Source organism: Prunus mume, linkage group LG1 (assembly GCF_029339155.1).
Source record: "Prunus mume cultivar Tortuosa linkage group LG1, ASM2933915v1, whole genome shotgun sequence".
Classification (NCBI taxonomy): Eukaryota; Viridiplantae; Streptophyta; class Magnoliopsida; order Rosales; family Rosaceae; genus Prunus; species Prunus mume.
In genome coordinates this window covers 31,765,847-31,787,913 of record NC_142698.1, presented here as the reverse complement: position 1 = coordinate 31,787,913, position 22,067 = coordinate 31,765,847, and the positions used below count along the sequence as shown (strand labels likewise).

The following is a 22,067-nucleotide window of genomic DNA, read 5'->3' as shown; positions in this document are numbered from 1 at the left end:
ATTTTGAAAGATTAGGTGGCTAACAACCAAATTGAAAGGCCAATTGTTAAAGGATACCAATTAAGTTTCGAAGGCATAGCTAAAAGTCTCCCCCTTTTTTATGTATAAAATATTAGAGTTTTCTCATGCCGATGCCAACTAATTTGGACAGAATGCAAATGGGGAGGATTTAATTTGCAATTCATGGGGGTGTCTGGAGTGAAAGCATTGAGGTGTTTGCTGTATTAACCCTTTTAGCTAATGTCTGCACATCTTTAATTTGTCATTTCAAAATTTTGGCATGTGGATGGAAAATCAATATGCAGGCACTTTTAAGGACTCAAATAAGCATTTGAGGACATATATATATATATATATATATATATCTCTACAAAATCATAATCGATATCATTTGACCACTCAATTGAGTTATTGAAATTTTATTTTCTTGAAATCGTGTTATTGATTTTGTAAACTTTTAATTTTTGTAAGGATGATCTATGAATGAATACCTAAAATGGATGGTTTGGATCCATTATATATATATATATATATGTGTGTGTGTGTGTGTGTGTCCCTCAAATGAATGACCATTGATGACCAGCTCTTCATTTACCTAATAAACACAGTAAAAGGGGAAAGAAAAGTGAAGGTTTGTCCATTCAAGTCGAACCTTATTTCTTTGAGTTGTTCCGACGCAATTATAGCAGCCACGTTGTAATTAATAGGGTTGTAGATAAACAAGGACAACCAGATAAACATACACTCATTGGCTTGGCACAAACATGCATGGTGATGAGCCCTCCATTTTAGTTCTCATTTCTGCTATTTTATCAGAAAATTATATTTTTCTGCCATTTACGGTGACTCTAAATTTTTGCTTCAAGGGGAAGGCATGCGGTTGTCTGAAAAAAAGACGTACGGTGAATCCAAAGTTGGTGTTTTTGGAAAGTGTTTTTTTTTTTTATTTTTATTTTTTACAGTGTCGTAGATAAACGTTTTCATCTGATAAATAAAAAAAATACTTTCATAAATTTATAAATAAAAAAAAAGAAAAAAAGAGAGGTGATATATTAAGATTTTTATGTAAAGGAGCTAAGAAAGCACTCAAACAATATCCGATTTAATTAAGGGGAGCAATTCATCGTTTAGCTACATGTACTTAGGCCCCGTTTGGTTCACGGAATGGATTTGAGGGGAAATCACTTTTCATGTCATTTCCCAAGGGATGGGAAATGAAAATTCATTTCCTATGTTACTTTATTTCCTTTCACATGGTTGGTTTGTGTAGGAATGTAAAATAAAGTTTGTTTAATTTTTCAATTATACCCATATGGAATCACATAAAAAAAGAATACATTTAATGTTATATTGTAATTCTAAATTGTCAATGAAAACAAAATGGTCATGAAAAATATGTATTTAATGTTGGCTCATTTTCTCAAACTTTCGTATGAGGAGGAAAACAAAACCCGAGGTAGGAGGAGAGCTTCACTTTCTCCCCTACTTTCCCATGTGCAAGGCAACGATTTCCCATGCCTGAACCCAAAAATGAGAAAGCAATTGATTTTTCATCCCTAAGCCTCCTTTCTCATGAACCAAATGGGGCCTTAGGGTTTAGGATTTAGAGCTCAAGTCCTTTTGTTTTTGTTTTTGTTTTGTTTTTTTGACATAAGCTTCCTTTCTCAAACGTAGGACCCTGGGTGCAAGAAAAACTTAACCACTTCAGTTACCAGCCCCGGAAAATTGAAGCTCAAGTTAGGTTCCGGAAATATGATATTCAACAACATGAATATTAGAGAAGTTAGGCCAACTACCACTGTAACCTTCTGCATCGACATTGATGGATAAAATTGGTTGAACCGATAATGAGAGAAGTGGCCGGTTACATGGCCCTGCCGTATTTACTCTAAACTTAGAACATTGAATAAGACTTAATTGTGTGATCTACCTATTTCAGCAAGCACTGTATTTTGGGTCTTCTTTGTTTAGTTTGACTTTATTGCATTATGTCAAGAAACCTGCTAATGTATGAAGTGGGATAAAAACCCAGTTCCTCATTTGAGCAGAAATCCATGATAATTACATCCTTACTACTATTGGGTAGAAACTGATAAAGCTTTTAAAACAAACTTTTTTTCCAAACTATTGGCCTCAAATTTCTCATAGTATGAAGTTACGATATTACGAGACACCTCTGTAGAACTCACTAACCTTGTTTGATTTGGTGATTGAGAAAAAAAGTCGGATTCTATAACATCTTCAGAACCATTACCACTAAACAAGAAAGCACAATGTTTGATTTGATGCATGCATATAGAAAAAAGAAAAGTGCCTACAAAAGGAAATTTCGCAATTTCACAATCTAACTCTGGATAGCTACTTGAACCTAAAGGCAATCAACTGGATGGGGCAAAACAAAGTTAAAAAAAATGGGAACAAAGGAAAAAGAAAAAGACGTAATTAACCACAAGAACCAAGCCATGTTCTGACTTCAAAAGGCTGACAAAATATTGTACTGACTTGCGCCATGAGAACAACAAAAAGCAAGCCATGTTCCTCCTTATATTCTTGTCCTCTTGGTGCTTTCTTCGTTAATAAGGAAATCGAGCAAGACTGTGCTTTTGCATTTTGGACACTTCGGATCGGCATCAGATAGCATGACATACATGAGGCACCGTGGACACCCGGCAAGCACCATGGCCTTCGCTTCAGGGCTGCTCTGGTAGTCCATTGTCTGATGTTCAGGCTCCGATGACACGCAAGAGCCGCGGTCAAGCGACATGTTCGAGGATGTTTCGGAGGCATTCGGGGAGCCAATTGGTGAGCGAGCTCTTGGAGGAGACAGGTTTAGCTTCAATTCAAGCTTTGGACTAGTACTTCCTCTTCTGCTCATCTTTATCTCTCACCTATCAAAAACAAATTAGTATACAAGGACATTAATTAAACAGTTGTAATTTTTTTAAACATGATGTAATAGACCAATGTCTTACCTTAATTAATCAAGTACAAACTGAGGCTTCACCAGTAGTACTTATATATGGCAGGCAAAAACAAGATTGAAAGCTAGAGATAGAGAGTCATCCGAATGGTTTGGTGAAGATATGGAAAGGTACCCAGCTATATATAGCAGGAGACGTACTAAGATAAGGCCATTGGGCAAAGAATACCCATCAACAGATGGGTTTGGTGTTCTACTTTTGGACCTCTAAGGCCATGAATTTAAGAGGAAGGTAGAGTTTTTGGGTCAAATTTGATGGTTGATTAATATGTATGGAAATCGAAGAATAAGGAGAATTTGGTGGAAGAATGTGTGCAGGAAATTATAATAAATCACGGCATGTATGTATTTATCCTCATTTAGAGAGGCTGGTGGGTTTGGTGTGTGTATTTAAAATCACAGCCAAAAATATAAATAAATAAATTATATTCCCATACATTCTCTCTGTTGCCTTCAGCTTCTTTTCTTTTTCACCTTTTTTATTTATTTTTTCTGAGGGATAGAAAATTCAAAATTTTGAATATATTTCAACAAACCTGCAAAAATTCTTTAAAAAGGTTATAACTAGACAATATATTTTTATCAACATGTGTAACACTACTATTAGAGACTTGACTTTTCGTGAAATGTCTTGGAAGATGTATAGATCGTGTCACAAATTCAACCAAGTTTTTAAGATGATAGTCAAGTTTGCGGCTGATTTAGGAGATCCAAAATTTTAGAATTTGACTATTAACAAGCTCAGAGCATCTATAATGAGCTCTTTAAACTATCTCCTTAGCTAAAATTTAGAGAGGAATTGAAAAAACCCACCTCCAACCGTGCTCTCTATCCAGCTTCTAAAATAAGGAGATTCTAAGAATTCCTAAATCTGAGGAGACAGAAAGGACTCATAGTGACTTCCTATAATTAAATACTTCTATTATTTAATATTATTTTAAGCATTTATTTAACGCCAACTATTTTTCATTATTACTTTTGTGTCTACACTTTATTTAAAAATTATTAAAAATATTTATGACTCTTTAAACTAAAGAGTATGATTGGAGTTGAAATTTTATAGAGAGTTTTTAAAATAATTTTTTAGTGTTTTTAACTAAATTTTAACTAAAAATAAAGAGCGTGATTACTTAGTGCCTTGTTGAGTAGGCCGTTCAAATATGTAGCTTAGGCCACGTTAAGTGGAATTTGACCTTCACAGTCGCTTATGTCCATGATTTATTTATTTTATATCATTTGAAATTACTTACGTGGAGGGGAGGAGGTTTATATAGGTGGCATATCATTGCTGGACGGGGGGACATGTACTTTAAATAGTGTTAGTCATTTTTAGGCACAGCATGCAAAACTAGTGGTATGACATTACTATGTCCGGTCAGCCTCAACTGCAATGCATTAACCTCCACTCCCGTACTGACTGGATTTAACTGAAATTATGATCTTTTAACAACCAATCAGACATTAAAATGGTTGTTGTTTTACATCGTTTAAGTTTTAACGACAACGGTAAACCACTGCCTTATTAAATTCATATAACCGTTGATCAACTGGAAGAAAAAAGGAGAAAGAAAAAGTGGTTCATTGTATCTGTAGCATTGAAAGAGACTCCACCCTGCGTAGTAAAAGTACATGCATACTTTGAACTACTACTACCACTAGTCGCACTGAAGTGCTAGCCAAATGGCTAAATGGTTTCAGAGTTCGAGTGGATCTCTTTGCAAAAATGATCTTTGAATGAAGACTTAGAAAATGAACAGTTCAGATAATGTACATGGTCTAAGTATAACATTTTGGAACAAGGGCTTTTAGTCGTATTAGATATGAAAATGTAAGTCTCGCTTCATCCTTTTGTTTATTTAAGTTTTGTATCAATTTTGAAAGTTGTTAATATCGTGTTGATGGTGGTCTGTGGCTAAATCAAATAGAAAAATTATGAAATCGGAGACGAACCAAGCCGCATTGAATCTTCACCGTGAAAGATGGCAAGAATGCTTATGTAAGAGCTTATACAATTACATTTGGTGTGTTATTGTTGATTCTTATGCGGACATGGGGCTGAAGATGTAAATGTACTATAGTAACCTCCTCTTGCTTTGCATATTAATAGTCATTTGGCTTTTGGTGTGATGTCTCATTTTCTACTATATATGTGATTTGTGTAGGATGAGATGAAGCAGCTAAACAACCCACCACAAATAGATGGGAAATCCGTTAAAAGTGATGTTTGATGATGAAATACATGACACACTTCTCCTTCTAAAGTAGTAGGTGGCTTAGGAGCAGGTCCCAACGGATGATGATGCTACATATTTCCTGCAACCTGTTCCATTACCGCACCATCCAATGAGCCCCAAAATGGCAACAAAACCGAAATCAAATCCAAGAGAATAAAAACAACGAAAAAGACCCAGATCCAGATTTGTAATTTTGAAGAAAATGACTAAGGCGATGGGGAATGTGGACTGGGGAGAGGGCAACGGCGGGGAGCGCGAGGTTTTGTGGCGGTGTGTTGCTAGGATGGTTGTCGGGAAGTTGAGTAGAGTGTTAAAATGTTGACAAGTTCAGGGCTAGTCTGACCTAAGAGTTTAGGTAGATTTTTGTAGTTAAGATAGAAATTGTTCTATGCATTCTCTTTCTACATATCTCTCATCCCTGTGTTTTCTTCTTCTTTTTTGGGTAAAATAGGGGCAGAGCCCAAAACTAAACTAAACAGAAACAGTTCTATGCCTCATAAGACCAATCTTATCCTCATCTAAATTACTCTGCAGCAGCTAAGGAGGAGATAAACACTCAAAAAATCTCTCTTAATTAAAACTAAACCCTCATAGGCATAAATAAAACTTTGTTTGAATAAATAATTGCTCTGGCTATAACATTTCTTTTAACGAGAGAAAATGTAGTCATAATGTGACAACAAGATTCTTTGAGATGTGAACTTTACATTTGAATAACTTCTGCCTAGTGTGGTAGGCCACTGACACCATGAGTAGTTTCCATTCTAAACTCAAAGTAAATTGTGTAACTTGGTCAAAAAACAAAGGTTTTTACAGGTCAAACATATTACAAGTGTTAGCCAAATATTTCCATGGGCTCAACCTAGTCCTTGAATGTCTGATGTTGTTCAAGTTCAGTAACAGGTTCAGTTAGGAAGCTTACAGTGTGATTTGTGGTCTGAGTCTTGCTCCTACACTGTACCAACTGTTCCCGGAGACTACGAACAAGCTCATTTAGTCTCTGAATGTTCTTTTCTTGCAATAATATGATCTATGACAAGTGAGACGTGTTAGATTTGAGGGACACTTGCAACACAAGCCACAGAAGAACTTCTTGTAAACAATGTAGATTCACTTAGAAGATGGATTAGAAACAAATCATTAGTGTAGATTAATAATTTACTTAAACCACAGTACATAATTATCAATTTCAAATACACTGAGTAAGCATTTCTCTCATCTAAGCGATAGTATCAGTTTAAAGATAACCAAGACTACATTGGTGAGACTAATGTCATTTCCTGGCATCACATATATGGGAAACCATAGGGCATAGGAATCATAAGTTAACTACCAAGTCACCCAAAGCACGAAACGTAGAGAAAATTTGTATAAGGTTCTTTGATGCGTTATCCTTGCATGGTACGAGGAAAACAGTTCTAAGGAGACATGTATGCACGAATTCTAAGCGTTCTCACTATAACCCAAAAAAATAAAGGAAACTAAAAGAATGATAAAAACCATAGAAACCAAGTACCACAAAAATGATTGGATAAATTAATAAGAAAGTCCTAGACAATATTGCCTTGTTATGAGCTTTTTTCTATAAAGTGAGGACGATATATGCAGAGAATTGAGATCATTTTAAGCGTAAAATCCAGAATAGAAATTATGTATATTTGATTAGAATTCAGAAATTAATTGTTTCGTTTAACTATTGCAGTGTATATTATAAGTATTTAATTAAGTTGGGGTTGTCTATATAAATGAAGCTTTATTGTAATGGGGTATTAACTTGGGCATATTGATGTGGAAACAATTTTTTTAGTTAACCCTAATTTTATCAGCCAAAAGAGAGAGTTTAGCCTAATTTGGTTTTTCTCGCCTCTTGTTCTACTTCTCCCCATTCTTTGTAAGCTTCTAAATTTTATCTCCCTCTATTATTTCTTTTGTTGACAATCAAGGAACCTACATTGGTTTCTGATTCAAACGGGAAACAAGTCAGGGAACCTAAATGGTAAAAATCAACTGCTCCCATTCAACCCCAACCATACAGAGCAAGGAGAAAGTTATATGGAAACAATAGTTGTCACAAAGCAGGATAACAAGAAAGCTGTATATAGGTCAAATAAAGCAGAAGTACGAAAAAGTGTAGACAATGTATAACTATGACTTACGCTCAAAAGAACATGGATGCTTCTTTCTTGATACTACCTAATTGCTTTCCAACTTTATTCAAGCAATCTATATACGGTCAAAATAAACCTACATAAATGTTTTTGTCTCGAGGAGAAGAACTTCATGCTTGTTTTAGTTAATGCTACAGAAGCAAGTTAACTAGCTTCATCTACTCACAAACTAATTATAGGGGGATGGAAATAAACATTGCTGGTGGTTAGTGAACAGCGAAACTAAAGTTTTTTTTTTTTTTTGGTCGAAACAGCGAAACTAAAGTATTAGATCTCGCATTTGCTAAGAGGGGAAGTGAAAGGAGAACACAATGTGGTTTTTGTTGGGGCTAGGGGTAGAATCAGGGAGGTAATTGGATTCAGGTTGCAACTTCCATATGAGTTTTAAACCTTATGAAATGAAATAGGATAAAAAAGAAACACAAATAAATAAAATCAGATGCTTGCAGTTAACTAACACTAACTGAGAAAAAAACATTCAATTTTCGTTTCACGTAATATCAACGAGCATTCCAGCTAATGAAAGAAAATATACAAAACGCAGCTCATCATAAAGTTCAAGAAAGATTTTGCACAATAAACATCTCCATTTTATAATCAAATACAAAAAAGAATACTGGAATTAGGAAGAACTTGTCACCTTCTCTTTTACGGCTTCTTCTCTATCTGAGATCTGATTCTGCTTTTGAGAGATGCTTGGAGTTGCATCAAGGTCAACCACAAGTGGTTGCCTCCACTCAAACTGGGAAGTGATTATGAGAACAATAAGCAGAAAAACAAGCAACACAGGTCTTGACATCATTCACAGTTCTACTACACCTGTTCAAATTCAAGTCAAGAAAAAAAAAATCACAAACCAAGAATCTTCAGTTGGTTAGCAATCAGCATAAACACTTAAAGGAAGCAGGAGTTATATTCTAGTTCTATATTCCACGACTTACATTGCTTTGATTTCTAGTATTGCAAAAGAGTTTAAGAAGGAAATTAAAATTGCCCTCGATTTCCTTCACATGAAATAGATGTTTAAGGAACAAAGTTCTAGTGAATACTGTTCGGTAGCTTAGGCACATTATTTCAAGAGAATGTTTTCCTGATTCTGCCTCTGCTTCAACTTTACATCAGGTGGAAAATATTTCTAGTCTTTTACTTTAGAAAACATTTCCTAAGCAGTCTTTTGCGTCTCAGAAATTTTTTCCACAAAGGCTCTAATGCTTATGGGTCTGAAGAAAAAGCAAAGAGAACTTTCTACAAGAACCAGTTTCTGCCGAAATAAAATCTTTCTGCTTTAAACAAACATCCAACCTTTCTAGCGTCGACACTTTCCTCATAAACAATTCCCCATTGAAATTAATGAAGCACCTTATTCTGGCAATCATTATTACTTGTTCAAATGACTCAGAGTCTACCATTGAGAAAATAATGACCCTTTTCAGGTCCCAAAAATTCCCAGCAACCAAACAAACCCAATGTTCACTGAAGCAGCACATGAGAAGATACACTAACCGAAGAAAATTTGAAACAATCAAAGTCATAGGATGCAAATGAAAAATCATAAGTAATAAGAAACAACGCTGAAATGAAATCAATCCAACCCTCTTATGTCAAAAAAAAAAAGGGCACATGTCAAACTTGTTAGTTTCACTTCAATTAAATCCAAACGATCAAATTAGATTCAACTAATTACAAAGCAGTTCAATTAGGCTCTGTCTCAACCAATCCCATACAAATACAAATAATTGATTTATGATTGAAACGCGAAACGGTTTCCCTTCCAAGAATTTGAATTTTCCCGGGAAACAAACAGAATCCAGAAATTGAGACTCAACCAACAATAGGAAATTAGCTGACGGCAATGGAAATGAAAGGGAAGACTTACAGATTGGCGTGGTCAATAGAACCCTAAGTTCATGATCGGTGCCTCGATACTTGAATATGGCTACTAGAATTGATAAACGCCATCTGCTGACCGCTGCAATGATTTTTATTTTATTTTATTTTTTATTTTTGGGTTCAGACTGATTAATTTAATTTGTGTGTTTTTTTTAAATACGAATTTAATTTGTGTTGAATAGGATGTGAATTTTCTTGAAAAAGAATTGACATCCGGCGGACATCAGAAATGGCGAGAAGGGCTTTGTGGTCTGCGAGGGTTGGGATCCTCTACTTTAGAAGTCCTGCATTTTTCTGCTTTAAAGTATCTTGACTGTTCAAGTGATCCAAGGGTCATAAGTTACTCCAAGTCTGCATAACAAATATCTTTATCAAGATCACCTCCCCCACCTGCTGATCACAAAGTTAAAAGGGTGATCTCTACTCCCATAAATATAAATGTTAAAAACGGCAAATTCATATTGAGAATCAAAGCTAAATAGGAAAATAAATAAATAAATAAGAAGCAAGACCACCGCTCCACATCCTGCAACCCAAAGAGATTCATAACGACTATGGGCATAACTAGATTAATAGGGATATTTTTGGGAATAGAAAAAGTCAAACATATATATTTGCCTTATTTATTTTTATTTGATAATGTGTGTTTTTGGAGATAAAAAAATCAAACATATATATTTGACTTGTTTTAAATATAACTTTACCTAGTCGTCCACCTGTTGAGATTTTTTTGGTTCCGCCCTTGATAGCGCCATATCCTATGTTGCACGAACACTCCAAACTGCTAGAGTGTCGAACACAGCCGACACAACTTCGACACGCCCCCGACACACATTGGACATGGTCAACGGTTAAGACACGGCTCCGACATGGTCAAGACACAACAGGGACCAGTTTGAAAATTTTAAAATAAATCCGGGGTCTAAATGTAATTTTTGAAACTTTGGTGGACTGATTTGAAATATTTTTACAAATATGGGATAAAAGTGAAAAAAGACTATTTTAAACCTAAATATCACTTTTTCTGCTGCCAAAGTTCATTTCCTCCGTCATAGCTCCTCCCCCCTTCTCCTAGTTTTGCACAAGGTAAGTCTCTTTGCAATTTTGTTTTCTCTGTTTTCAAATGCATTTATTTATGTTCTCTATTTTCTTTTTTTTATCTCCCTCCACAACAATAGAAGAGTTGGACTTGGTGGTGAGTTGACAATTCTTTCTTCAATTTTTTTTCAAGAGAAACACAACAAATAATAACAACAATAATGAAGACATAGATGCTTGAAGAAGATTGAGAGTTAGATCATTTATGTTTTATTTTGTGGTCTATTAATTATTATCTATGGATGATGAACATAAGCTATTTGTTTTGTTTTATGGAATTATGTGACATTGAAGTATTGAGAATAAATTATTATTTTAATTGCCGTGTCCTAGCCGTACCCGTGTCCTAATTTTTTGAGATTTTCCTTGTCGCCGTGTCCCCATGTCTCGTTCCCGTGTCCGTGCAACATAGGCCATATCAGCTAAATCTATAGTGTTGCATCGTCTAAACCCAAACCCAACGCAACACGATATCTTCCTTGTATATGTGGGCAATGGTAGATCCGGAAATTTTTATGGGAGTGTGCTAAATTCAAATGCATTTATTTATGTTCTCTATTTTCTTTTCTTATCTCCCTCCACAACAGTAGAAGAGCTGGACTTGGTGGTGAGGTGACAATTCTTTCTTCTATTTTTTTTTAAGAGAAACACAACAAATAATAACAACAATAATGAAGACATAGATGCTTGAAGAAGATTGAGAGTTAGATCATTTATGTTTTATTTTGTGGTCTATTAATTATTATGTATGGATGATGAACATTAGCTATTTGTTTTGTTTTATGGAATTATGTGACATTGAAGTATTGAGAATAAATTATTATTTTAATTGCCGTGTCCTAATTTTTTGAAATTTTCCTTGTCCCCGTGTCCCCGTGTCGCGTTCCCGTGTCCCCGTACCTGTGTCCGTGCAACTTAGGCCATATCAGCTAAATCTATAGTGTTGTATCGGCTAAACCCAAACCCAACGCAACACGATATCTTCCTTGTATATGTGGGCAATGGTAGATCCGGAAATTTTTATGGGAGTTTGCTAAATATCTATTATAATGGTGGTTATGTTTTTTCCCCATATAACATTGATTATGGTTAACCATCATCATATAAGCCAAGATTTAGGAAGCAAAAGTAACTTAAAAGAACCAAAAATTCAAAAAAAAAACACAAAAGAATCTCAGAGAAATTGAAAAGTTCATAAATTTAGTAAAGGCCTTGTGCCTAAAATCAGAACGGAGCTTCATAAAGTAGAAATTGAAAAAAAGATATGAGAAATTATAGAAGTATCGAGATGAGCACTGATACCATCATAACAATATGGATTGAGCAAAGGAAAGAGTATAGTAGAAAAGAATTACAGAGAAAAAACCAGAACATCATGCTTATATTTGTATCTTTAATCTCCAGTAAACAATTTAACGGTTTTCATGAAGAAAAAAAACAATTTATATGAAAACATTGTGTTGCAACACACAAAATGGAGCATGATAAAGAGGAAATTATCATTTACCTTTATAATAAACAATCTATTATATTACCTTTATGGAGCACGTAGGGCCTTTCTTTTGAAGGTTGTGAGGCCAACAGGAGCACATATCAACAACATTTATTATATAAAAAAAGTATCTATCTTTATTATAAAAATGCATAACAAGGGCTCCAAAGTTGCATCACATGGATTCCAATCAATCTAAAACTGGGATTACACAGAGGTGGGCTTATTTCTACATAGAGGTGTAGGCTAATATTTGATTTACCTAGTTTGGGCTTGGACAACTTAGTCTAAGTTGTATATACTAAAAATTCAGCCCTGGCTAGAGCCCACTCGCTCACATAGATCCGCCTGTGTACATGGGTCAAAAGACAAGGACAATTTCATGGCAATGACCACGTTTCACGGTGGCTGATTCCACATAACAAAACGAAGGAACAAAGAATGATCATGAGGGGAAAGGGCGAGGGAGGGAAGGTGGGTAGGGAAGGAAATTGCTAATCATGGCCTCTTGTGTCAAATTGCTAATCATTTAAAGCAATTTATTGCAATTTGAGGATTTTTTTTATGTGGTATATAAATCCTCTTTTTGGATCTTCTACGCTAATTATATGTTTAATTTTTTCCTATTTAATCCAAGAAACTTCAAGTTGACACATTACCTTAAGACAATAGCTTAATTTTCTCTCAATTAAAAAAGAAAAAAAAAGCCCAAATTGACTTAACGTCTTTTGGTCATTAGTCTTTTCTTCTTCCATTTCAATGTTTCAGCAATATTTTTTTTTTTCCCCAAAATCTTCGTAAACACCTATCTTCTCATTAGGGATGGGCATTCAAACCAAGAAACCGAGTCACATTGAGTCGAAAAAACAAGGGGGAAAAACCGAGTTGACCAAAAATGGACCAAGTTGGCAAAAAATTGAACCGGACCAGTTTGGTCCAATTCTAATTCCAGTTCTTGTAGTAAAAAAATAAACCGAGCCAAACCGAACTGGCTTAAATGCATATTATTTATTTATATAATATTAGGCCTAACCCAATTTTTTCTGCAAGCCTAATCTTTCTTCAAGCCCATACACTCTTCCAAGCCATCAAGCCCAACTACAAGGCCCTTATTTGTTTTTTAAGCCCAAAAAATAAAATTTTAGTTGGAATTTATATAAAAATAATAATAGTAATCCAATCTAAAATCGGACTGAATTGGAAACTATACCAGAACCAGTTCAAACTGAACTAGCTGGTTTTATAATTTTTTTCACTAAAACCAGACCAAACCGAATAGGTTAAATAGTATTGGTTCTAATTCCGATTTGAGGTGAAAATCAAACCAAATCAGACCGTATCCACCCCTACTTCCCACCTCATGGTTTATAATGTTTCCCTAATTATTTAAATTAAAAAAGAAGAAGGTAAAAATCTCTTATTTTCTCATATGTCACATATGTCCAATATCGCAATTATGACATATCACTTACAAGGCTTGAACTCAGAAACGGATTTTTTAGCCAATGGGTTCCCACCACAGCGGTGGTGGATTGCCCTTCCCCCTATGGCACCCACGATCGAACCCCCAGTGAAATTTATTTCCTACAATGGAAAAAAAAAATTGATTTTTGAGAAGAAAAAGGATGGGCATTTCGCTATAGCTATTTATTGGAACTTGAAAATGAATTCAATGTTATTTTATTTAACTCTTTCACAACAAAGGCTTAAAGCCCAAGCAGAAAACTAAGCCAAGAGACAAACAACCCATTGGGCTAGTTACAGATGGCTCTTGTACTGGAGAAATCCAAGAAATCATCTACCACATCAAGAAGAGGATTCTCAAAGAAAGTGAACCAAGATCAGAGCAAAAGTCTGAAATTCTACAGTTGGAACTAAACAACATATGCGTTTAGGCATTCCGTTTTTATTTTGCCAACTTATTACATTGAACATTTTTCTCAAGCTTGTTCAAAGATGCAAAACCTTGCGTTCACATTAGTGAAGCCTCCATCTACCAAAAGATTATGTCCACTAACATACTTTGACTCATCACTTCCCAAGTAAAGAGCAGCTTCAGCAATATCTTCTGTCTTAAGAACCTCTCCTTTAAGGTTGGAATAAACACCATGAACTCCATCATCATCAAGCTTAAAGAAGTCCTTCGCCAACGGCGTGGCAACTATATATGGCGACACACAATTCACCCGAATACCGTGTTGTCCAAGCTCTATGGCCGTATTTCTCACCAGCCCTAGTACTCCATGCTTTGAACTCGTGTACGCATGTGATGCGCACCCCCCAATGGTGGAACAAGCACTGGCAGTGTTAATTATGCTTCCTTGGCCAGCTGAGATCATAACACGAGCTGCATGTTTGATACCCAAAAACACACCAACCAAATTTACCCCAATCACTTGCTCAAATTCTGCCTTGTCATTGTCAAGGATGTTGGTTTTTGCTGTACCAGCTATGCCTGCATTGTTGAACATGATGTCTAGCTTTCCATATTTGCTTGTGGCTGTTTTAACAGCATTTTCGACGTCTTCTTCTTTCGTTACGTCGCAATGGACGAAAGAAGTGGACGAAGAGCTTAGGTCTCTGCAAATAGATTCAGCCAAGTCGTCTTGCACATCTGCAATCACAACTTTAGCTCCATGTTTTGAGAAGAGTCTTACAGTGGACTCTCCTATGCCGCTCGCCCCACCAGTGATTAGTGCCACTTTACCTTCAAGCCTTCAATATTGACGCAGAGTGTTAGTTTCAGTAAAAACATAAATAACAATGGCATCACTTTCATATGGTGAAAGTCTTATGTTCCACTCATCAGCATAAGGAAGTTGGATTTAGTATTACATGGATTTGATATAGAAATTACGAAGGGGGAAATTTTGAAATAAAATAGAAGAGTAATTTAGATCTGATCCCTAGCATATAAGATCTATAGATTTTATAAGTGCATCTTCTCCATTGGTCGTTCTTGTAAGATAATTAGCAACATATGAATGACCTTGACCAATACAAACCTAGAGGGTGCTATGATAATCGTCAAAAGTATGAGGTTTAAATCATAGATTCATAATTCAACCCTAAAGAGGCAGTGAGCCGACCTTCTTGCATTCAAATTCAAACCCTCCCCGTATATGTGTCACAAATACATTATATACTCTTTTTTTGTTGCCAAAAACGATAATTGGTATGCATTCATTAATCAACAAAACGGATGTTTACATCATTGGCCATTGAGGGGACCAGCCAAACTGGAGGCAAGGTACCCCATTCACAAACACCAGAACCCCCAGCCGCATACAATTTTATATCCATCATGTGACTTATTCTCATGAAATACAAATTTATATAAAGAGTACACCAACAATCATGGCCGCCCTAACTAGCATTCTGAGTGTTGTTTTATGTGGGAAAATAACTAATTACTCAAAAGCCCCCTCCCTCTCTTTTTTTTTTTTTTTGGCAGGAGTCAAGGACCAATTGAAATAAAGTAATTCTATTTCCATCTTACATTGCATCCTCGTTTGATTATTATTTTTAAAACATAATTAGAACTCAAAAGGCAACTTAGGGCTGGCACACAGCCACGATAGTCACCAGAGCTTAAAATGAAAATAACAAGATTTAGGATAGGTGTGAAGAGGGAAAAAAAAAAAGTAAATAGATGCATATAAATTATAATACCTTCTTGCAGCAGCAGCGAGTAATGAGAAATTTCCCATAGTCATCAAATTTTCAAACCAGTATAACAAGAAAATTCACTTGCTGGAGACCGTCACCAAAGTTTTTCTAAGCTCTTCTTTGGACTTCCGAGTGTAACTAATAGTAGACTTGTAGCTATATTTATAAGTCCATTTGTGACATGCGTATCATGCTTATATTTACTACAATTATTTCTGCTACCCACTATAGTACTCGCACTTAATGAGTGCAAAAAAGACTACTACTCGTATTGTGTAGTCTATAAGAGCATCCACAGTGGGGGAGTGTAAATTCAGGGGTGTAAAGCCACTTTTACATCCCCTTTACATCTCCGGGGTATAAATATGTTTTTTGCTTCAGTGGGGAGGTGTAAATTCGGGGATGTAGCCGTGGGTCCCAACCTTTTATGTTGACTTTTCTTTAGTTTTCTTCTCTTTTCTCGAGTGGGTCCCGCCAGCAAGGAATGTAAAAGTAGATGTAAATATACATTTTATTTTACATCCCCATAGTGGTGATGTATATTTACATCCATTTACATCCCCCCATTAGAGACAATTCCGGTGACTTGGAGTGTATATTTAACATACACCCCCATATACACCCCCCACTGTGGATGCTCAAAGTGACTGAACTCAATTATATTCTATATGAGTAAGAGAAATTTTTGGTGTAATATTAACATCGCGACGTGGTATTATGCATTTCCATGTTAATATGAACACATGACATAATTTAACATTAATACATATGTATTTTAACAACAACATTAAGAGCCGTGTTACAAATTATTGTTATTACTATTATTTTGGGGTAGAATGAGCATCTATTAGATTGTATTGTCTTCTCTCTTTCATGCCATGGTCCATGCCAGCAGCTACATGGAAGTGATGGTACGATTAGAACACGCATGCTTTGGAACAGGAAAAAGTATTGGTGGTCTTCATATAATGTGATTGATGTAAATATATACCCATACAATTTTGATCTGCAAAGCCTGCAGCATGAAACAAGAAACAAGTGGATACATGTCTGCCACCTTCTAGCATGTTTAATGAATTCACTGTTTTCTCTATAGAAAAGAGATTGATATAAAGCAATTGATGCTATGATATCCCAATTGACGAAGCTACAGCTCACCGTCTACAAATCCACCGACAACAAAATAAAAAGTAACAGAATTGTAATACCCCACTCAGGCCAGTCCATTGATTTTAAAGTCTTTGTAAAAATAAAAGTTGAAGCCTTTTACGTTTAATATTTATAGTAAATTAAAAAACTATAATTCTTTTTAAAAAGATGAGTTTTCAAATAGTGATTTTAAGCTGTAAAAACTTATTTGGTATTGAACTCCAAACTATGAAATCATAATAACCTATTTTTATTCAATCGTCAAGATTGAAGGAGTTAATTAAATGCAATATATTTTTAGGAAACCATTAAATTGATGAATAAAAACTTTTTTAAGATCTAAAAAAATTGAAATTAAAATAAAAAAATCAGAAACCCTAAATTCCCAAATTGAAATTAACAAGAGAGAGAGAGAGATGGGAGAGGGAGGAAAGATAGAGACGAGAGAGGGAGGAAGGAGAGAGAGAGAGAGAGAGAGAACTATAAAATTTCTTCTTCTTTTTTTTCTTTTTTTATATAAAATAATGGGGTTGTTTTTTATTTTTTAAAATGGGTTTACCAAACGTGTTTTTTGAACTTTAGACTTAAAATCTGTTTTTGAATTTATAAAATTGAATCTAAGTATATACAGCCAATGAACAAATCATATTTTCTTTGAAAAATATGTGGGCCACTGGGCCTGTGACATAATATCATGATTCATGTAATGGAGAGTAAAAATGCTAATGCATGACACGAAATCAATTGATTATTTACTTTAGATATTACCATGATATCAGATAATGACTATTTCATCCATTTCTCCTGGCTTTAGTATTAGTGCCACTGAAGGAAGCTGCTATGTTTTGTGACAAACATGAATATCACAAGAAATGGTACATAAGAGACGCTGCGCAAAGTACAACTAATATGATCATCTGTATAGAAATTGCATTTCCTTGTATTATTCAATTGTACAAAGTACATATTTATATGAGTGCATAAAGTCTAACTTATGGTAGGAAAAGATTATGTACTCAGCAGTGGCGGATCTAGGATTCTCGGTTCAAGGGGTAACAGTGTAAAAGTGTCGACATTTTTTTAATAAAAAAAATAACACTAAAAAGCATAAAGATAGTACATTTATTCAATTCTCCAAAATTAGGATATGAGTACGGCACGTATACGAAAATTAAAATAATATATTTATTAATTTTTATAAATTATTATTGTACTAATATATTAGTTAAATATATCACTGGGTATAGACTAAAAGGTTAAAAGGGTTTTATTAACAAAAATTTGGGCCAGACTTATACATGGCCCAGACTTTTTAGTGAAACGGTGAGTTTCAAGTTTCAACTAAAATAAGGCATAAGCTAGGGCAAATCACCAACATCATCTTCTTCGCTGCCTCTGCAACCCAAAAAAAGTTCAAGTTGTGGTGATGCCAAAGCAGAGCAGATGCGTCTGGTAGAAGTTTAGAGAGCAGGACAGAGCAAGCCCACATGGGACTTTCATCAAGCACGTTGCACACAAGAGGTCGTCGGTGGAGTCCACCGCCAGATTTCCAGCATCCCAAGGGGTCATGTGACCCCTCTTGTCCCAACGTGCGTCCACCACTAGTACTCAGATTGAATCCTTGTACTACAAGAAAGCTAATAACTAGGAGGAGAATCTGGCATTGACCGGTTGGCTTGTGGTACAAGGGAAGTTTCATTAACCTTGTCTCTATCATTTTCTCCTTTTTATCATTTTCGCAAGAACATTCTAAGGCCAATAATACATCTCTTTTTTATCAACATAAACTTCGACATATGAGGTTCTCTTTCCAAGGTAGCGATCATATTCTTGATAAGAAAAAACTTTCTTGTAATGGGGATAACATCCTTGATAAGAAAAAACTATCTTGTAATGGGGATAACACTTTTTTCTATTCCTGGCCAATAATACAATGATATATGGAAAAATTATCTCACACGCTATCGTTGTGTTATTGGTCGGAAATAGCAAAAAGTAGTATCCCCGTTGCATGAGAGTTTCTCTCCGTTGATAGATATATAGTACAAGTCATCCTTATTTGAGGCATGATAACTTGGTTCCTTTCCAGATTTTCTAGTAGCCCATTGGAAAAAACAACGAAAACAAATTTCAACTAACAAAGCACCAACATAGTAAAATATTGCAAGAAACCGATTGAAGTTTGAGGATTTTTCTCATGAGATCCGAATCCTCTGCTTGGATCTTCTCCACCTTAATTTTTGCATATTTAATTCAAGAAACTTAAAGTTGACACATCACAAAGCTCAATTTCCTCACAATTTGATAAAAAATTGTTTTTTATATTAATAGGAAAAACGATATAAAGAACACGTACAATATGTAAAGGGAGACATCCCAATAACAATATGGCATACATGAAAAAAAAACTTAACCATTGGGCTGAGCCAACTAAAAAGCTAAGCCTGAAAAGATATGAGGAAAATCACTCTAGAAAATAAATTTTCTATAACCCGTCTCTCCCGCAATAATTTCCCTGAATCTAGTCCAATGACATCAGGGACAATTAAAAAAGAGAAAAAAACCCAATTGAGTTATCTTCTAGATATTCATTAGTCTCTCTTTTTCCTTTTCAATGTCTCAGCAAGCTTTTCTTTCCCCAAAAACCTTCGTAAACACCTATCTTCCCACCTCACGGTCTATAATCTTTCCCCAATTTAAAAATAAACAAAAATATATATTCTTTCCTCATATGTTCAATCTTGCAACTATGGTACATCACTTGAACCCAAAAATCGATGTTTGAAGAGAAATATGATGGGCACCTCCTCTGTAGATATCTATGTTTAATTGAGTGTTTGGTTATTTGGATTGGATTATATGTGAGTTCAATGAATAATTGGGCCTCTTTCAGTTTGGCTAATGTTGTTTTAGACAACAGAGACTCAAAGTCCAAGCAGAAAACTAAGTAAAAGAGACAAACAATACATTGGGCTAGTACACATGGCTGTCCTGGAGACCCACTAAGTCGTTCACCACTGCATTATTTAAAGCCATACACGTTTAAGCATTCCTTTATTTCTTTTGCCACCTTATTAGATTGAACATTTTCTCAAGATTGTTCAAACATGCAAAACCTTGGGTTCACAATAGTGAAGCCTCCATCTACCACAAGATTATGCCCACTAACATACTTAGACTCATCACTACCCAAGTAAAGAGCAGCTTGAGCAATGTCTTCTGCCTTAAGAACCGCACCTTTAAGGTTGGAATAAGCACCAAGAACTCCATCATCATCAAGCTTAAAGAAGTTCTTCGCCAATGGCGTGGCAACTATATACGGCGACACACAATTCACACGAATACCGTGTTGTCCGAGCTCCACGGCCGTATTTCTCACCAGCCCTACTATACCATGCTTTGAACTTGTGTACGCATGTGATGAGCCACCCCCGATGGTGGAACACACACTAGCAGTGTTAATTATGCTCCCTTGGCCAGCTGGGATCATAACGCGAGCTGCATGTTTGATCCCCAAAAACGCACCAACTAGATTTACCCTAATCACTTGCTCAAATTCTGCCTTGTCATTGTCAAGGATGTTAGGTTTTGCTATGCCACCCGTGCCTGCGTTGTTGAACATGATGTCTAGCTTTCCATATTTTCTTGTAGCTGTTTTGACAGCGTTTTCCACGTCTTCTTCTTTTGTTACATCGCAATGGACAAATGAGGTGGACGAAGAGCTTAGATCTCTGCAAACAGATTCAGCCAAGTCGTCTTGCACATCTGCAATCACAACTCTAGCTCCATGTTTTGAGAAGAGCCTTGCAGTGGACTCTCCTATGCCGCTCGCGCCACCAGTAATTAGTGCCACTTTACCTTCAAGCCTTCAATATTAACGCAGAGCGTTTAGTTTCACCAAAAACACAAATAAATAACAATGTCATTTTAGTGTATTGACATTCTGAGGGAAAATAAACCGATCAATTAATTCTATTTGCACCTAACAAATATTTATATATCGTCCCATCCCATTGCTTTGAAATTTTCCATCTGGCATTCATTAAAAATCTAAATTGCCTTACTAATGATTGAAATCAATTAAATCCTATTATTATTATTATTATTATTTTAAACATAATAAGAATTCAGATAGAAATTTAGAATTTGCATTTAGTCATCCTAGAAAGCAAAAGAACACAAACCTTCTTGCAGCAGCAGCAAGTAATGAGAAATTTCCCATGGTCACCAATCTTTTAAACCTCTCTAATAATAATATTCACTTGCTGCTGGAGACCACCAAAGTCGTTCTAACCTCTCCTTTGAACTTCGCAGTGAAACTTTGTTGTAGACTTGTAGCTGTATTTATAAGTGCACTTCAAAAAACACGTGGATTTTGTGCACCGTGTTGAATACATTTCACACGACATGCATGTATATCATGTTTTATATTTAGAACAATAATTTGTGCTTACCAACTATTACTCACACCATAATTGATTGAACTTAGGGCCGGCCCTGGCATGGTGCATGTGGCCCTACCACACAGGGTCTTCAAATTTTTTATTTTATTTTATATTATATATATATATATATATTAATACTATAAAAATTGTATGTATACTTCAGCGTGCAGTACATTGACACAAAAGTGTATTGGTGGAGCTCATTTATAGTGCATACATCTTGGTACAAGGACTAAGTTCGTGTTTCAGTGATGTCTCCATTCATGTTTTTATTCCTTTTTAATTATAACAACAAAATTTAAAATAATTATTAAAAAAACAGAAGCATGTTAAAAAACAAAGGGAAAGATCCAACTAAACTAAAAGCACTATATATCACACCCATATACTTTCTCCTAAAAACAAAAACAAAGTATTTTCTTCCACTCAAAACAAAAAAATAAAAAATAAAATAAATTCATATCTTCTTCTTTCTCTTGAACTCTTTTTTTTTTTTTCCCGAACATACTAATATTTAACTTTATCAAATGAAAACACTAAAAAATTTATGAATTTGATTTGTAATTGGTATTACATGCTAATTGATGATGAATTTTAGTTAAAAAAAAAATTATTTTATGACATTAAAGTTATGGCAAATTTTTATTTTATAGTATTTTCATATTAGATTGTGTGAGGTCTCCAGTTTAAGTTTCGAACAGGGCTCTCAAAATCTTAGGATCAACCCTGACTGAACTCAATTATATTCAATACAATTACAACAAACTTTTGGTGGGACATTAACACAGCACTCATGATATTATGAATTTACATGTTTAATATGGACGTATGACCTTAATTTAACATTAAAATATATATGTGAAAGGACCCACTCAATGGTGGAGCCAGGAATTTATGTGTTGTGGGGGACAACATATAAACCAAACAAGACATTAAAAAATT

At 35.1% G+C, this 22,067-nt stretch overlaps 3 protein-coding genes across 4 annotated transcripts; all 3 read right to left on the bottom strand.

Annotated features, from left to right (window-relative positions):
* Positions 1–4,910: 4,910 nt before the first annotated feature.
* LOC103328987 (uncharacterized) lies at positions 4,911–9,532 on the bottom strand. Of its 2 annotated transcripts, XM_008231425.3 has the most exons (4): positions 9,259–9,532; positions 8,023–8,201; positions 6,137–6,244; positions 4,911–5,300 (listed from the first exon to the last, which is right to left on the bottom strand). In XM_008231425.3, exons 2-4 carry the CDS (start codon positions 8,182–8,184, stop codon positions 5,283–5,285), a joined length of 288 nt encoding a protein of 95 aa, XP_008229647.1. In that variant the 5' UTR covers positions 8,185–8,201; positions 9,259–9,532; the 3' UTR covers positions 4,911–5,282. The 2 variants fall into 2 exon arrangements, with proteins under 2 accessions (XP_008229647.1, XP_008229640.2); XM_008231418.3 differs by lacking the exon at positions 4,911–5,300 and having other exon boundaries at positions 5,822–6,244; positions 9,259–9,530.
* A 3,994-nt stretch (positions 9,533–13,526) lies between these two features.
* On the bottom strand, positions 13,527–15,693 carry LOC103344281 (borneol dehydrogenase, mitochondrial-like). The gene is made up of 2 exons (XM_089041991.1): positions 15,535–15,693; positions 13,527–14,577 (listed from the first exon to the last, which is right to left on the bottom strand). Exons 1-2 carry the CDS (start codon positions 15,576–15,578, stop codon positions 13,803–13,805), a joined length of 819 nt encoding a protein of 272 aa, XP_088898117.1. The 5' UTR covers positions 15,579–15,693; the 3' UTR covers positions 13,527–13,802.
* Positions 15,694–19,604: 3,911 nt separating this feature from the next.
* On the bottom strand, positions 19,605–21,004 carry LOC103329003 (borneol dehydrogenase, mitochondrial-like). Its single transcript, XM_008231438.3, has 2 exons — positions 20,865–21,004; positions 19,605–20,546 (listed from the first exon to the last, which is right to left on the bottom strand). The coding sequence occupies exons 1-2, from the start codon at positions 20,900–20,902 to the stop codon at positions 19,772–19,774; spliced, it is 813 nt and encodes a 270-aa protein (XP_008229660.2). The 5' UTR covers positions 20,903–21,004; the 3' UTR covers positions 19,605–19,771.
* Between the last annotated feature and the right edge of the window lie 1,063 nt (positions 21,005–22,067).

What these genes read in the sequence shown, in the direction of transcription:
- LOC103329003 (XM_008231438.3), bottom strand. Translation starts at nt 20,902, where the DNA reads ATGGGAAATTTCTCATTACTTGCTGCTGCTGCAAGAAG. An exon ending in CTTGCTGCTGCTGCAAGAAG is followed by an intron (nt 20,547 to 20,864) that starts GTTTGTGTTCTT and finishes TTAATATTGAAG; the next exon opens with GCTTGAAGGTAAAGTGGCAC.
- LOC103328987 (XM_008231418.3), bottom strand. Translation starts at nt 8,184, where the DNA reads ATGATGTCAAGACCTGTGTTGCTTGTTTTTCTGCTTATTGTTCTCATA. An exon ending in AAGAAGCCGTAAAAGAGAAG is followed by an intron (nt 6,245 to 8,022) that starts GTGACAAGTTCT and finishes CACTTGTCATAG; the next exon opens with ATCATATTATTGCAAGAAAA.
- LOC103344281 (XM_089041991.1), bottom strand. Translation starts at nt 15,578, where the DNA reads ATGACTATGGGAAATTTCTCATTACTCGCTGCTGCTGCAAGAAG. An exon ending in CTCGCTGCTGCTGCAAGAAG is followed by an intron (nt 14,578 to 15,534) that starts GTATTATAATTT and finishes TCAATATTGAAG; the next exon opens with GCTTGAAGGTAAAGTGGCAC.